This window comes from Ursus arctos, unplaced genomic scaffold (assembly GCF_023065955.2).
Source record: "Ursus arctos isolate Adak ecotype North America unplaced genomic scaffold, UrsArc2.0 scaffold_14, whole genome shotgun sequence".
NCBI lineage: Eukaryota > Metazoa > Chordata > Mammalia > Carnivora > Ursidae > Ursus > Ursus arctos.
In genome coordinates, this window is record NW_026622808.1 from 68,868,089 (window position 1) to 68,880,959 (window position 12,871).

General features: G+C 52.4%; 2 protein-coding genes across 3 annotated transcripts in view; one reads left to right on the plus strand and one right to left on the minus strand.

Moving 5' to 3' along the window:
- Positions 1-690, minus strand: part of CFAP92 (cilia and flagella associated protein 92 (putative)) — a 28,593-nt gene extending 27,903 nt beyond the window's left edge. The window contains exon 1 of the mRNA XM_057311964.1: positions 579-690. The gene's annotated coding sequence lies outside the window, so the exon portion shown is untranslated. The remainder of the gene's footprint in view (positions 1-578) is intronic.
- A 10,797-nt stretch (positions 691-11,487) lies between these two features.
- The window catches only part of EFCC1 (EF-hand and coiled-coil domain containing 1), a 42,351-nt gene continuing 40,967 nt past the window's right edge, over positions 11,488-12,871 (plus strand). For both annotated transcript variants that reach the window (XM_044385100.3, XM_026501461.4), the window contains exon 1: positions 11,488-12,554. In XM_044385100.3, coding sequence (XP_044241035.1) covers positions 11,835-12,554 — 720 coding nt within the window. In that variant the 5' untranslated portion in view covers positions 11,488-11,834. The remainder of the gene's footprint in view (positions 12,555-12,871) is intronic.

Genomic DNA, 12,871 nt, shown 5'->3' on the forward strand with positions numbered 1-12,871 from the left:
AGTAAGCCCTGCCTCTTTCAGGATGACCCCCCTTCGCCTCCTTCCCTTCCCATGTCCTGTCCTGGGTCGAACCGCCAAGACCTCGGACACTGCCTGGCACACAGTAGGCACTCAACAACGAACCACAGAGAATGGTGGCTTGCAGCAATCATGATAAGGAGCAGCCCCAGTTTCTCCAACTTGAGTCTCTATCCTCCCCCAGCCCCAGCCGCTCCTCCTTTCACAAGTCAATCATCCGTACTTCTGGAATGCCAGCTCCAGGTGAGCGCAATTACCCAAGAACCGCAAAGTTGGGAAAGAACCCCGTGCTTCCACTCAGGAGGCCTCGGGGTGAGAGCAGCGCCAAAGCACAGGAGGAGTTTGCAATGTGGGGACAAGCGAACCGGGCAAGGGGACGGCCCGTGCAAGAGTCTGGTGAGGTCAAAGAGGGCGAGAACCCCCGAGGCAAGACACGAATGGGCCCTGAGTGCTGGGTTCGGGGCACAAGCTCAGGGTCCATAGAGGAGGAACCTGGGCTAACGTTTTGTTTAGAATGGGGTGCCCAACTGGAGCGGCAGGTGGAGGGGGACCTTCGGTACCTGCGAGGGGATGCGCTGGGCAGCAGCCTGGGCTCAGGCCGTGGCGTCGGTCAGCTCGTACACAGGCCGCACAGCCGCCAGGCGAGAAGGCTCCAAGGACGCAGTCTGCCCACCCGGACAGGGAGGCCCGCGGGACGCCGCCGCGCAATTATGTTTGACAGTTGCTAGGAGACGGGCGGGGCTCCCGCCCCGGGGCGGGGCTCCTCCGGGGGCGGGGCTCCTGGGGGCGGGACTTCCCGCCTCGGCCTCAGGTCCCGGACCAAGTGCACAGACAAGGTCTGCCAAAAAGGTGTATCCAAATTCAGCAACTAGTTGCCTCCTTTCATTCACTCATTCATGCATCCACTTATGCATTCAATCTTTAAGGAATTCCTGCTCTGAATGTGAGCACCTATTATATGCCCCGCCCTTCCCTACACTACAGGGAAAAGGGGTTTCTGCTCCCCCTAACCTCCATCAGCCCCCACTTGCCATGCTTTGATAAAGGCAAGGGAAGCAACGGGCTCTGGAAACTCGGATAACCCCACCCCAAACCTCTTTCACATAAATTCTCTGCTTCTGTCGCTGATGTCCTTAAAACATCATGAGAATTCTGTTCAGTGACCATGAGCCCCAACTCAGAGATGAGGAGACAGAGGATTAGATTGGTGGTGCGACCTGCCCCAGGTCACACAGGCGAGTGTCGCAGCAGCGCCGGACTGAAATCCAGACTGACTCCAAGGCCTGGGCTGGTCTGCAAACAACACCCACCCCCGCCCCGGCCCCCGGCCAACCTCCCAGCTGACAGAAGGCTAGCCGTCGCTCCCCATGTAGATCACAGAATACCCAAGGGGCTAGGGTGCAGGGACGCACCGCAGAGGTGACTACCAGGGGGAACAGGGGCAGACCTCATGGAGGAGGTGACAAAAGTCAAACCCTAGGGTTTGCCAGACAGTGAAAGCAAGAGAAAGTATTCCAGGCAGAGGGAACAGCATATACAAAAGCCCAGAGGGGTAAAGGTGCATGGCAAGTTCAGGGAAGGGATGATGAGGCTGGAGTGGAGAGCAGGGCCCCTGGTACCCAGGTGTGGAGGGCAGGCAGGGCTCCAAGATTACGGGCAATGGGGAGCCACATCAGGTTTTTGTTAAGGCGGAGCAGCTCCACTCCACACAGGTCATTCAGGAGAATGGGAGCTGAAGCTCCACACACGTGACTGTTGGGGAAACTGAGGCTCTGAGGGGAGATATGACTTACCCAAGGCTAAGGAGCAAAACTGTAGCAGAGCTGGAGCCGGAACCCAGGTCCCCTGCCTCCCACCTCCTGCCTCCCTAGACCACCCCCAGGGGCTGAGGGCAGCCCCTCCTAGAATACTGCCCACTGCCCACTGGGGTCCTCCAACATTCCACAGGTTGAATCAGTCTAAGAAAACTGAAGCTGGAGAACAGCTGTGAGGGGAAGTCACCAAATGGCAGTGAGCACCCTGGAGAGCAGGACTCAGTCTCTCCCCACCGAATGCCATACCACCCTAGCGGACCGTACCACCAGCAGCCTGGAGACTACCGTCTATAACCGGGAAGCGCCAAAGACACACACAGGGTTGGAAGAAGGCTACTAGGATACACCAGCTCCCAAAAGGCCCCATTAACGAGGGCTGGTTAGTGAGACCACCCTGCCCTGCACAAGAGCAGCCGTCTTGCTCCTCGGGTCCCCCCTGCTGGCCTGAGGCTGGTTTCCCTCCAAAGGGTCCTTGGTCACACTACCACCAAGAGCAGCAGCCAATCTCTACAGCATGTCCTGTGGGGACAGCTCTGAGCTCAGGATTGAGGGGCCATAGATCTTACACAAAGGGCCGCTGCCTGGTCCTGGATATGCATCAGAATCACCCGGGAACACATAAAAACTCCAATCCTAGGGCTTCACTCCAGACCTTCAGCATTGATTCTCCAGGGCTGGGCTTAGGAACCAGAAACAGATTGTATTTTTCAAAGGTAGCCCCCTCAATAGATCTCCTCCCACACGTTCTTCTTACAGAGTGATGTCGGCACTCCTCCCATCCAGTGGTGGGTCTAGGCCCTTCCCCCTTGAACCCAGATAGACCTTTGTGATCATCTCAGCCAAGACAGTACTGCAGAAGTGACACTCTGACTTCTGAGGCCAGCTCATCCAAACTCCACGTTCGTCTGCCTTGTTCTCTGGGGGAGCTCATTCTAAGAATTCAGCGCGATGTTATGAGGAGCCCAAGCAGCCACGCGTCAAGTCCACATGTGGATGTTCTGGCCAACAGTTCCCAACTGATTCCCAGCCTCTACCGCCAGACACGGAAGAGTGCCAGGCTTCAGAGGATCCCAGCCTCCAGGCTACCCCACCTGACACCGCGTGTAGCGGAAACCAGCGGTTAGCACCAAGCCCTCCCCAACCTGCAGCTTCATGACCGATGCAAATTATTGTTGTCTTAAGCCATAAGGTTTAGGATGATTTGTTGCACAATAATCAATGACTGGAACTGACCCCATATTTTTTCAACGTTATCTCCACCAAGGTTCTATCGCATAGCCGAGGTTTAGAACCACTGCCCTGAGAGAAATGGTGTCTAGGTCAAAACCCAGAGCGTCGTGGGATGGAGTGAGGGCAAACGTGTGCCACTGGTACTCAGGTGTGAGAGGTGTGTCCACAACCTCACCTCCACAAAGACGTCTTCGGGACAGGCAAAGTCAAAGTAGAGAAAAAAGGGTATGTGTTCCAGTCGCCTATTGCTGCATCCCAAAACTTAATGGCATAAAACAACAGCCACTTTATTTTTTACAGTTCTGTAGATCAGCTGGGTAGATCTTCACTGGTGGGGCCGGGGCTCACTCACTGGGCTGTATCATCTGTATCAATAGGGCTGGAAGGTCCAAGATGGCCTCCCATGTCTGGCAGTTGGTGACCTTGGCTGGGGGACCTCAATTCCCCCTACCCTCCCCCCGTGAGACCCCTCATGCTCCACCGGGCTGGACTAGCTTCCTCAGAAGGCATTCTCAGGGTAGGGGTCCAAGAAAGCAAAGGTACAAGCTACAAAGCCTCTTGAGACCTAGGCTTTGAAATGGCACAGTGTCACTTCTGCCATATCCATTGACCAGAGCAGGTCCCAAGGGTCAGCTGAGACTCAAGGGGATGAAGAGCTGACTGCACGTCTGGGCAGGAGGAAGGGCAAGGCCACGGTGCGGACAGGCATCCCTTGGATGGGAGCAATTTGAAGGCATTCAATCACTGCGTCCTTCTTCCTGTCAGGATAAGGGAGCCCCAAAGCTTCCATGGGCACCCAGAGAGCTTTCTGAAGTTCTCCCAAGCCTCTGGCAGTTGGATGCATATTCGGGGAACAACTACACCCATCTTCTTCTTGCCATCTCCAACCCCCCTTTTTGATAGCTGTATTGAGGTATATTTTATATCATAAAATTCACCCATTTCAAGTATAGAATTCAATGATTTTTAGTAACTTTACCAAGTGATGAAATCATCACCATAAATAAGTTTTAAAACATTTTCATCTCCCTAATAAGACCCTTCATGCACATTTACGATTAATCTCGGTTCTGTGCTCCAGTCCCAGGCCACCACTAATCTACTTTCTAGCTCTAAAAATGTGACTTGTCTGGACATTTCATATAGATGGAGCCGTATGACATGTGGCTTGGCTTTGTGATTGCTTAGCAGAATGCTTTTGAAGTTCATTCATGTTGTAGCATTAATCAATACTTCATTCCTTTTTGTGGCCGAATAATGTCCCATTGTGTGATACACCGCATTTTGTCCATCCATTCATCAGTTAATAGACATTGAGGTTGAACATTTAGACATTTATGAAAAATGCTGTCATGAACACACCCATGAAAGGTCTCTGCGTGGACAGAGGTGTTCATTTCTCTTGGGTAGACACTTGGAGTAAAATAGCTGGGTCATGTGGTAGTGATGTGGGGAACAAATGCAAAAGAAAAATAATTAAATATCCTTACTACCTACAACCCATTGACAAGTCCTTGAAACAGGCAGAGTGATCTTCCTCTAGGAACTCAACTGCCTCGATGTTAATACTTTGCTAGAGGCAAAAGGCAACCTTAACTTAACATCAACCAGACTTCCAGGATCTTGTAACACTCGCTTTATGTATAAAAATTCCTTTGGCAGTCAACAAAACCGAAAGACAACCAACAGAATGGGAGACAATATTTACAAATGTCTTATCAGATAAAGGGCTAGTATCCAAAATCTATGAAGAACTTACCAAACTCAACACCCAAAGAACAAATAATCCAATCAAGAAATGGACAGAAGACATGAACAGACATTTCTTCATGTCATGTCTTCAAAGAAGACATCCAAATGGCCAAAAGACACATGAAAAAATGCTCAACATCACTCGGCATCAGGGAAATACAAATCAAAACTATAATGAGACACCATCTCACACCAGTCAGAATGGCTAAAATTAACAAGTCAGGAAATGAAGATGTTGGCGAGGATGTGGAAAAAGGGGAACCCTCTTACATTGTTGGCGGGAATGCAAGCTGGTGCAGCCACTCTCGAAAACAGTATGGGGGTTCCTCAAAAAGTTGAAAATAGAGCTACCCTATGACCCAGCAATTGCACCAGTGGGTATTTACCCCAAAGATGCAAATGTAGTGATCCGAAGGGACACCTGCACCCCAGTGTTCATAGCAGCAATGTCCACAATAGCCAAGCTATGGAAAGAGCCCAGATGTCCATTGACAGATGAATGGATAAAGAAGATGTGGTGTGTGTGTGTGTGTGTGTATACACACATACACAATGGAATATTACACAGCCATCAAAAAATATGAAATCTTTACTGTATGGTGACTAACATAATATAATAAAAAACATTTAAAAAAGTATGAAATCTTGCCATTTGCAACAATGTGGATGGAACTAGAGGGTATTGAGCTAAGCAAAATAAGTCAATCAGAGAAAGACAATTATCATATGATTTCACTCATATGCGGAATTTAAGAAACAAGGCAGAGGATCATAGGGGAAGAGAAGAAAAAATGAAACAAGATGAAACCAGAGATGGAGACAAATCATAGGAGACTTGATTATAGGAAACTGAGGGTTGCTGTAAGGGAGGGGGTGGGGGGATGGGGTGGCTGGGTGATGGACGCTGGGGAAGGTATGTGTTGTGGTGAGTGCTGGGTGTTGTGTAAGACTGATGAATCACAGACCTGTACCCCTGAAACAAATAATATATGTTAATTTAAAAAAAGATTTTTAAAAAGTCCTTTGGAAACTTCCTTTATCTCTGCCTTCCCCCCACAAAGATATACATTGGCAATCAGCCCCCAAGCATATGGCGCACCGATACACATCTGAAGGGTCTCATGACTGGGGTTTTGGTAGACAGTAATAAATGACCTTTTCCTAATAACAGCTAGCCCCTCTAGGTCCTGGAAACCTTGTTTCCAAAATTCTTTAGAGACTTAGGCTATCCCTAACCCCCCTCCGAACTTGAAAGTATGTAGTCACCTGTCACAACCCCGATGCAGCTTTCTGCCCACAGGTCCTGTCCCCGTGCTTTAATAAAACCACCTTTTTGCGCTGAAGACGTCTCAAGAATTCTTTCCTGATCATTCGCTCCCAAACCCCAGTATTTCCACATCAGCAGTTCCATGCTTTCTCTTTTTGAGAAACTGTCAAACTGTTTTTCCAAAGTGGCTGCACGTTTCACGTTCCCACCGTCATAGGATGAACGTTCCTCTCTCTCCACACCCCCCAGAAACCATATATTGTCTAATTTATTGTGGATTCTCAGGAGTGTGAAATAGTATCCCATTGTGGCTTTATTTTGTATTTCCCTGATGACTAAAGGTACTGACATCTTTTCATGGACTTACTGGTCATCCATAAATCCTCTTTGGTAAAATGTCTGTTCCTGTCTTTTGTTCCCTTTGATCGGGTTGTTTTTCTTCTTATTGAGTGGTAGGAGTTTTTGGAAAGTCTGAATACAAGTCCCTTATGGGATCTGTGTTTTGCAAATATTTTCTCCTGGTTTCCCGCCGGTCCTTTCACTTTCTTAATGGTGTCTTTACCACCGCCGTTTGAAGTGCAAAAGTTTTGAATTTTGATGAGGTCCAATTTATCGATTTTTTTCTTTTTTGGACCATTCACTTTGTGTTGTATCTAAGAAATCTTTGCCTAGTTCAGTCCGATTTTTAATAGAAATAAAACTTGGTGTCTGAACGCTAAGCAAATCTAACCAAGACTCCTGAAAATATAATAGCTTTGTCACTAAAAATGATGGCCCACAGACATTCCCAGACACTCCAGGGGGCTGCACAGAATGACAAAAGCTTTCTGAAAAACAGTTCCGCAGCATCAAGAGTGCATAAAATGTTCCAGCTCCCTGGCGCTTAGTAAATCACCCGGACGCAGAGCCAACAGTTCACGGTGTTGTTTTAATGGAGAAAAACTGCAAACCACCTTGACGCGCGTCCCTGGGGGAGGACGAAGCCCCTCCCAGCTCAGTCGTGAGTGGGAACACAAGTGCTGCTCGGGAACACTGCAAAGGAGTATTAAGGATGGCAGCAAGCCTGCTTAGGAAGTACGGTCCCCGTGCAAAGAAAGATTCCAGCAACAGCATTTCCACCGTGTTTCTTTATGTTGAGTTTAATGAGCTACGAGGCGCGTCCTGTAAAGTCGCCCTTCTGAAGGGCTTTGACAGATGTGTCCAGTCATGTAACCCCCACCCCAGGGAAGTTCTTTTATGCCCAAATGCATGGAAAGCGCCTGGAAACAAATACATCAGAGGTATCTGGGGTCCTCTCTTCTGGTGGTGATTTTTGGTTTTTAGCATTTTTTCTGGGGTGTTTAAAGGCGCTTTAAACAATATCCTTTTTGAAATGGCTCAAACAATAGTGAACTGACTTCGGAAAATCATCTCTTTGCCAGGGCCTCTGCTCTCCCCCACGCAGACGCACACCCATCCCCCAGCTCAGACAAAAGAGCCCAGGAGACCTCTGAGTTTGCTCACTTCGAACCTTCAACAAAAACCTTGTGGGTCCGACTGGAATGATTTCAGAGGCGCCTGGTAACACTGCCCTGCAGACCGACAGGCCTGACAGAGCACCATTATCAACCCTGACTTCCCTGGCCCCCACTGAGCTTCAGGGCAGGGGGGGAGGGGGGAGGGGAAGAGGGGGGTGGAGGTCCAGGCAACGCTCCATGGCAAGATATTTAAAGGCTTTCTTTTCAATGTTGACTGGTCCAGGAACGTTACTGTTCAAAGGATTCCCTCGCCAAAAGCCGTCCCCAGCTGCAGTGGGGGACGGGGGGGGGGGGGGGGGGGGGGGGGGAGGGCCGCAGTCTTGCTTGTTGCCCGCTCTCAGCACTAACATGAAATCAAATCCGATTCAACTGCACAGATCCAACTCCAAGGTCCCAAGCCAAGTTCCCGAGTCCTGTCCTAAATGTACACAGCAAACCCACAGGCCGTGGGGCTCCAGGCCTAGAAGCTTCTGCGGTCCATCTGGGGGTCCAATCAGCTACCAACGTTTGGAGTCTCCCTGACTCCAACATCACTGGGTCAAAAGACACCAAATCCCACCAAGGCCAGCTAGAGGCAGTGAGTTCACTTCTACAAATGTGTGTTCATACGAACCAATATTATTAGTGCCTACGCAGTGCCAGACACCTGCTGGGACCGAGGGGCACCAGGTTCCTGGCCTCATGAAGCCCAGTCCTCATGTGAGGCCCACAGGTGAACAGCAGCAGGACGTAATAGCTGCCTCGAAAAAATATACATAATAAATAATACAAATAAAAAATACACATATCATGCATAGGCAAAGAAAACATGTGGAAGGCAACACACACCACCATTCCCAAGGGCAACCAGGGAGGCAGCTGAGAAGGAAGGTGGAGGGGGACTCTGCCTCCTTTCAGTGCGCCAGGCACCGTTCCAGGGGAACGGACCAGTATTGCTACCCTCGTGGCTGACTGACAGCTTAACACAGGGAGACAGAGTCTGTCAGAGGTGCAGAGTGCTTTCGGGGTCACCAAAGGCCTCACGGAGGAGGTGAGGGCCTGAGGAGGTAAACATCTGGGGGAAGCGGCTGCAAATACCCTGAAGGGAGTGAGAAGAACAGTGTGGAGGTCAAGGGGAAGGGCAATGTCAAGAGATGAGGCGGAGGCTGGGGGGAAAGTGAGAGGGAAAGAATTAGGGGTTCCTGAGCAGGGAGGAGGGGGTCCTCTGGCTGTGGAGAACAGACTGTAGGAGCCCACAGGCCGTTCTTGGGGGAGCCTGTTGCAGGAATACAGGTGGGAGATGCTGGGGGTTGGCCCAGGGTGGTACCCCTGGAGTGGGGCAAGAGTGGGATCCGGGATGGGTTGCGAGGGTAGAGCAGACAATGGCCTGACCGACTGGATGCGGGTGTGAACACGGAGCAGAATGGAAGATGGCAGGAACTTGCTGAGGAAGACCAGGGGCCCCATGAGGCGAGATGGAGGCCTGAAAACATCCGTGTTACTTAACCTGTCGGGAAACACACGGAAACACAGCTGCTGGGAAGGTAAATGGTGCGGCCATCATGAAAACCAGCCTGGCATGTTCCTCAAAACTTAAACGTAAAACTCCCATCCAAGCAGAGGTCCCACTCCCGGGTCTACGCACAAGACAAATGAAAACATGTCCACGCAGAAACTTGCACATGCATGTTCACAGCAGTGCTATTCAGAACAGCCAAAAGGTGGGAACAGCCCCAATGTCCATCAGCTGATGAACAGAGAAGCAAAAACGGGGTCTAGCCGCACGATTGAGTACCCTCCGCCATAAAAGTAAGGATGTACTGATACATGCTGCAGTGTGGGTGAACCTTGGAAACACTACTGTCAATGTTTCAAAAAGGAGCCAGTCACATACTGTATGATTCCATTTCTACGAAGTGTCCAGAATAGACAAATCTGTAGACACAGGAAGTGGTGGTTACCGAGTGCGGGAGGTTGGGGGTGGAAGGTGACAGGGAAAATAAGCTAACCAGTACAAGGGTTGGGGAAAGGAGTGATAAGAATGTTATGAAGTTAGACTGTGATGGCTCTGGACTCTACAAATGTACTAAAAGCATGTATTTACACCCTTCAGCGGGTGAATTTTATGGTATATAAATGGTAAATAAGGTGTGTTCTCCCCAAAAGAAAGAAATCGCCTTGGCAAAAAGGGAAATGTTACAGCAAAAGCTAAACATCTTTGATCCCCAGAAATAACCCCTGCATCAGTTTTGAATCCTTCCATCTTTTTCTTTTAATTCTAATTTTTTTAAGATTTTATTTATTTGAAAGAGAGAGACAGAGAGGGGCGCCTGGGTGCCTCAGTGGTTAAGCGTCTGCCTTCAGCTCAGGGCGTGATCCCAGGTCTCTGGGATGGAGCCCCACATCGGGCTCCCTGCTCCGCTGGGAGTCTGCTTCTTCCTCTCCCACTCCCCCTGTTTGTGTTCCCTCTCTCACTGGCTGTCTCTCTCTCTCTCTCTCTCTGTCAAATTAATAAATAAAATCTTTAAAAAAGAGAGAGAGACAGAGAGAGAGAGAGAGAATGAGTGGGGGAGGGGCAGAGGGAGAGGGAGATGCAGACTCCCCACTGAGTAGGGAGCCTGATGTGGGCTCCATCCCTGGACCCTGGGATCATGACCTGAGCTGAAGGCAAAGGCTTAACCACCCAGGGGCCTCTACTTCCCGTCTTTTTCTGTGCAGTTACATTCAGAAGTCCTTATAGAAAATATTTAATAGCGTTTGGTGTGGTTTTGTTGTTATTGTTATCGAAGTCATAACATTGCACACAAGAGGCTGCGCCTGGCTTATTTCACTCGTCCCTTTTCGGTGATTCATCGTGGCTGATGCGCTGATGAGTACCAGGTTGTCTCTAGTTTCTCAATATTATAAACAGTGATACAGCGAACATCCTGAGCACGTGTCTATTTCTAAGGCGGGAGCCAAGAAGTGGGATGGATGTAAAACTTTTTGTCAAAATGCTCTTACCTTTATAATTTAAAAAAAAAAATGTCCAAAATGGCTGGGGAGAAGCATCTAACTGCTTCCCTTGGGCAAAATCTTCAAGAACGAGTAGGGATTTGCCAAATAAAGTGCTGATTCTGGGATACTGCAGCACAGAAGACAGAATTTTAGTGCCTTTTCAAATTCCAGAATTTGGCGTTTAAATTCCTAGAGTTACACAGAAAGCCAGGTTCTGCCCATCTCACAGCCAGGGACAGCTGAATAAGGTCTAGCTCTTGCTCCAACGTGGCTGGGTAACGCGTCCCAGCGCAGGTAACAGGAGCATGGCACCTCTCTCATCAAAGAGAAAAGAAAAACAGCCTAGGTCTCCCCTGAGAAGGTGTTTTTTTCCAGAAATGTGTTGTAAGGGGCCAGAGAAAAGGTTGGCCAAACAACCCTGTTAGCATAACCCCAGCTCAGAGACGGAACTCAGGTCGCATCGCCAACTCACCATCCACAGGCACAAAGGTGAGGGCTGGAAACCACTTTTCTATCCCCGCCTCCCCCACCCCAACGCCCTACCAAACACACACAGAGCTTGGAGAACGAGGGCCCATCTCAGATCGACTTCTTACCAGCGGGATGTCCCTTAAGCAGTCCACTTCTCCAACCCTGTCTCTCTGGTCTAGTTACCACGTAAGCCTCTGCACCATCTACGGTAGAGCCACACGTGAGTTTGGGAACCCTGCATCTGAACTAAGGAGAGAGGCGCTTCTCCGCACCCGCGCGGGGAGACGGCGGTTAGAGCCAGCAGGAAAGACTTTCCCCGGAGAAGGGGTGGAGTGACACGTGGGCTTGGGGGACACGCCCCCAGCAACAGGACAGGGCAGCTACCCTCCGGTCCCTCCCCGGCTTCCTATCCTGAGCCCACGCCTCGCGCGGTCCCGGAGCCAACGCTCAGCGCAGTGGGACAGAGGGTGCGGGAGCTGCAAGCCGACAGAGCCGGGATGGGAGGGGAAAAGGAGACGCTAGGGACTCCCCGGGAGTGATGAGGGAGAAGAGAGCGGGGTGTCACCCGGAAAAGCGAGCCAGAGAGCGGGACCAGCCCCCCTACCCCAGCCTCCTCCAAACCAACCCGAGTAAACACAGACGCCCCGCCAACCCAGCGCAGCTGCTGGACACGGCCCTCCGCGCCGCTCCAACCAGACCGCGACCGCTAAGCCCCTCCTTTCGAGGAACTCCGGGGCCGCCCCTGGAAGTGGCGGGGCGGAGGGACCCGAGGAGCGACGCGCGGCCGCGATGGAGCCGAGCGGCCCGGGCCGGGAGGCCGGCATGGAGGGCGCTGGGGGTGACCCGTACCGGCGACCCGCGCGGCGCACCCAGTGGCTGCTGAGCGCGCTGGCGCACCACTACGGGCTGGACCGCGGCGTGGAGAATGAGATCGTGGTGCTGGCCACCGGCCTGGACCAGTACCTGCAGGAGGTCTTCCACCACCTGGACTGCCGCGGCGCCGGCCGCCTGCCCCGCGCCGACTTTCGCGCTCTCTGCGCCGTGCTGGGGCTGCGCGCCGAGGGGGCCGCCGCCGGGGAGGCCTCCGGGGATGCGGCCGCCCGAGATACGAACCCGGGGGATGCGACCGCCGAGGCCGCGGCCGCTGTGGTGGCCACCGACGGGGACGCGGATGCCGAAGAGGAGGCGCGTCTGGCGCTGCGCGCGGAGCCGCCGGAGCTCACCTTCCGCCAGTTCCACGCGCGCCTCTGCGGCTACTTCGGCACCCGCGCGGGGCCCCGGCTGCCCCGCGGCGCTCTCAGCGAGCACGTCGAGACGCAGATCCGCCTGCGCCGCCCGCGCCGCCGCCGCCGCCCGCCCCGCACGCCGGGCCCGGACGGCGGCCCCGAAGGCAGCCGGGACGGGGAGCGCCTGGCGCGGTTGGAGGAGGAGAACAGCAGCCTGCGCGAGCTGGTGGAGGACCTGCGTGCCGCGCTGCAGAGCAGTGACGCGCGCTGCCTAGCGCTGCAGGTGCGCGCCGGCACGGAGGGAGGGGGGTGGCCGTGACTGCAGGGGGGCGGGGGTCGTTTGAGCAGCCCAGGACCCGCTGAGGAAGTGGAAGGGGGGGAAAGGCAGCCCCACCCCACTTCGTCTCCCTGCGTCCTCCCCTATCCCACCCATTGCATTCAACCCACTCCAGGCCGCCTCTTCTCCTCACCCATTCCACCTCCAAACCCCTGTCCCACCCGGATCACCATCCCACGCGTTCCCCCCACCCTCACTATGTCGTCTTGCCTCTTCTAACTCAGTAGTTGAACTCCAGAAAACCTGGGCCGTCTCGCACATTC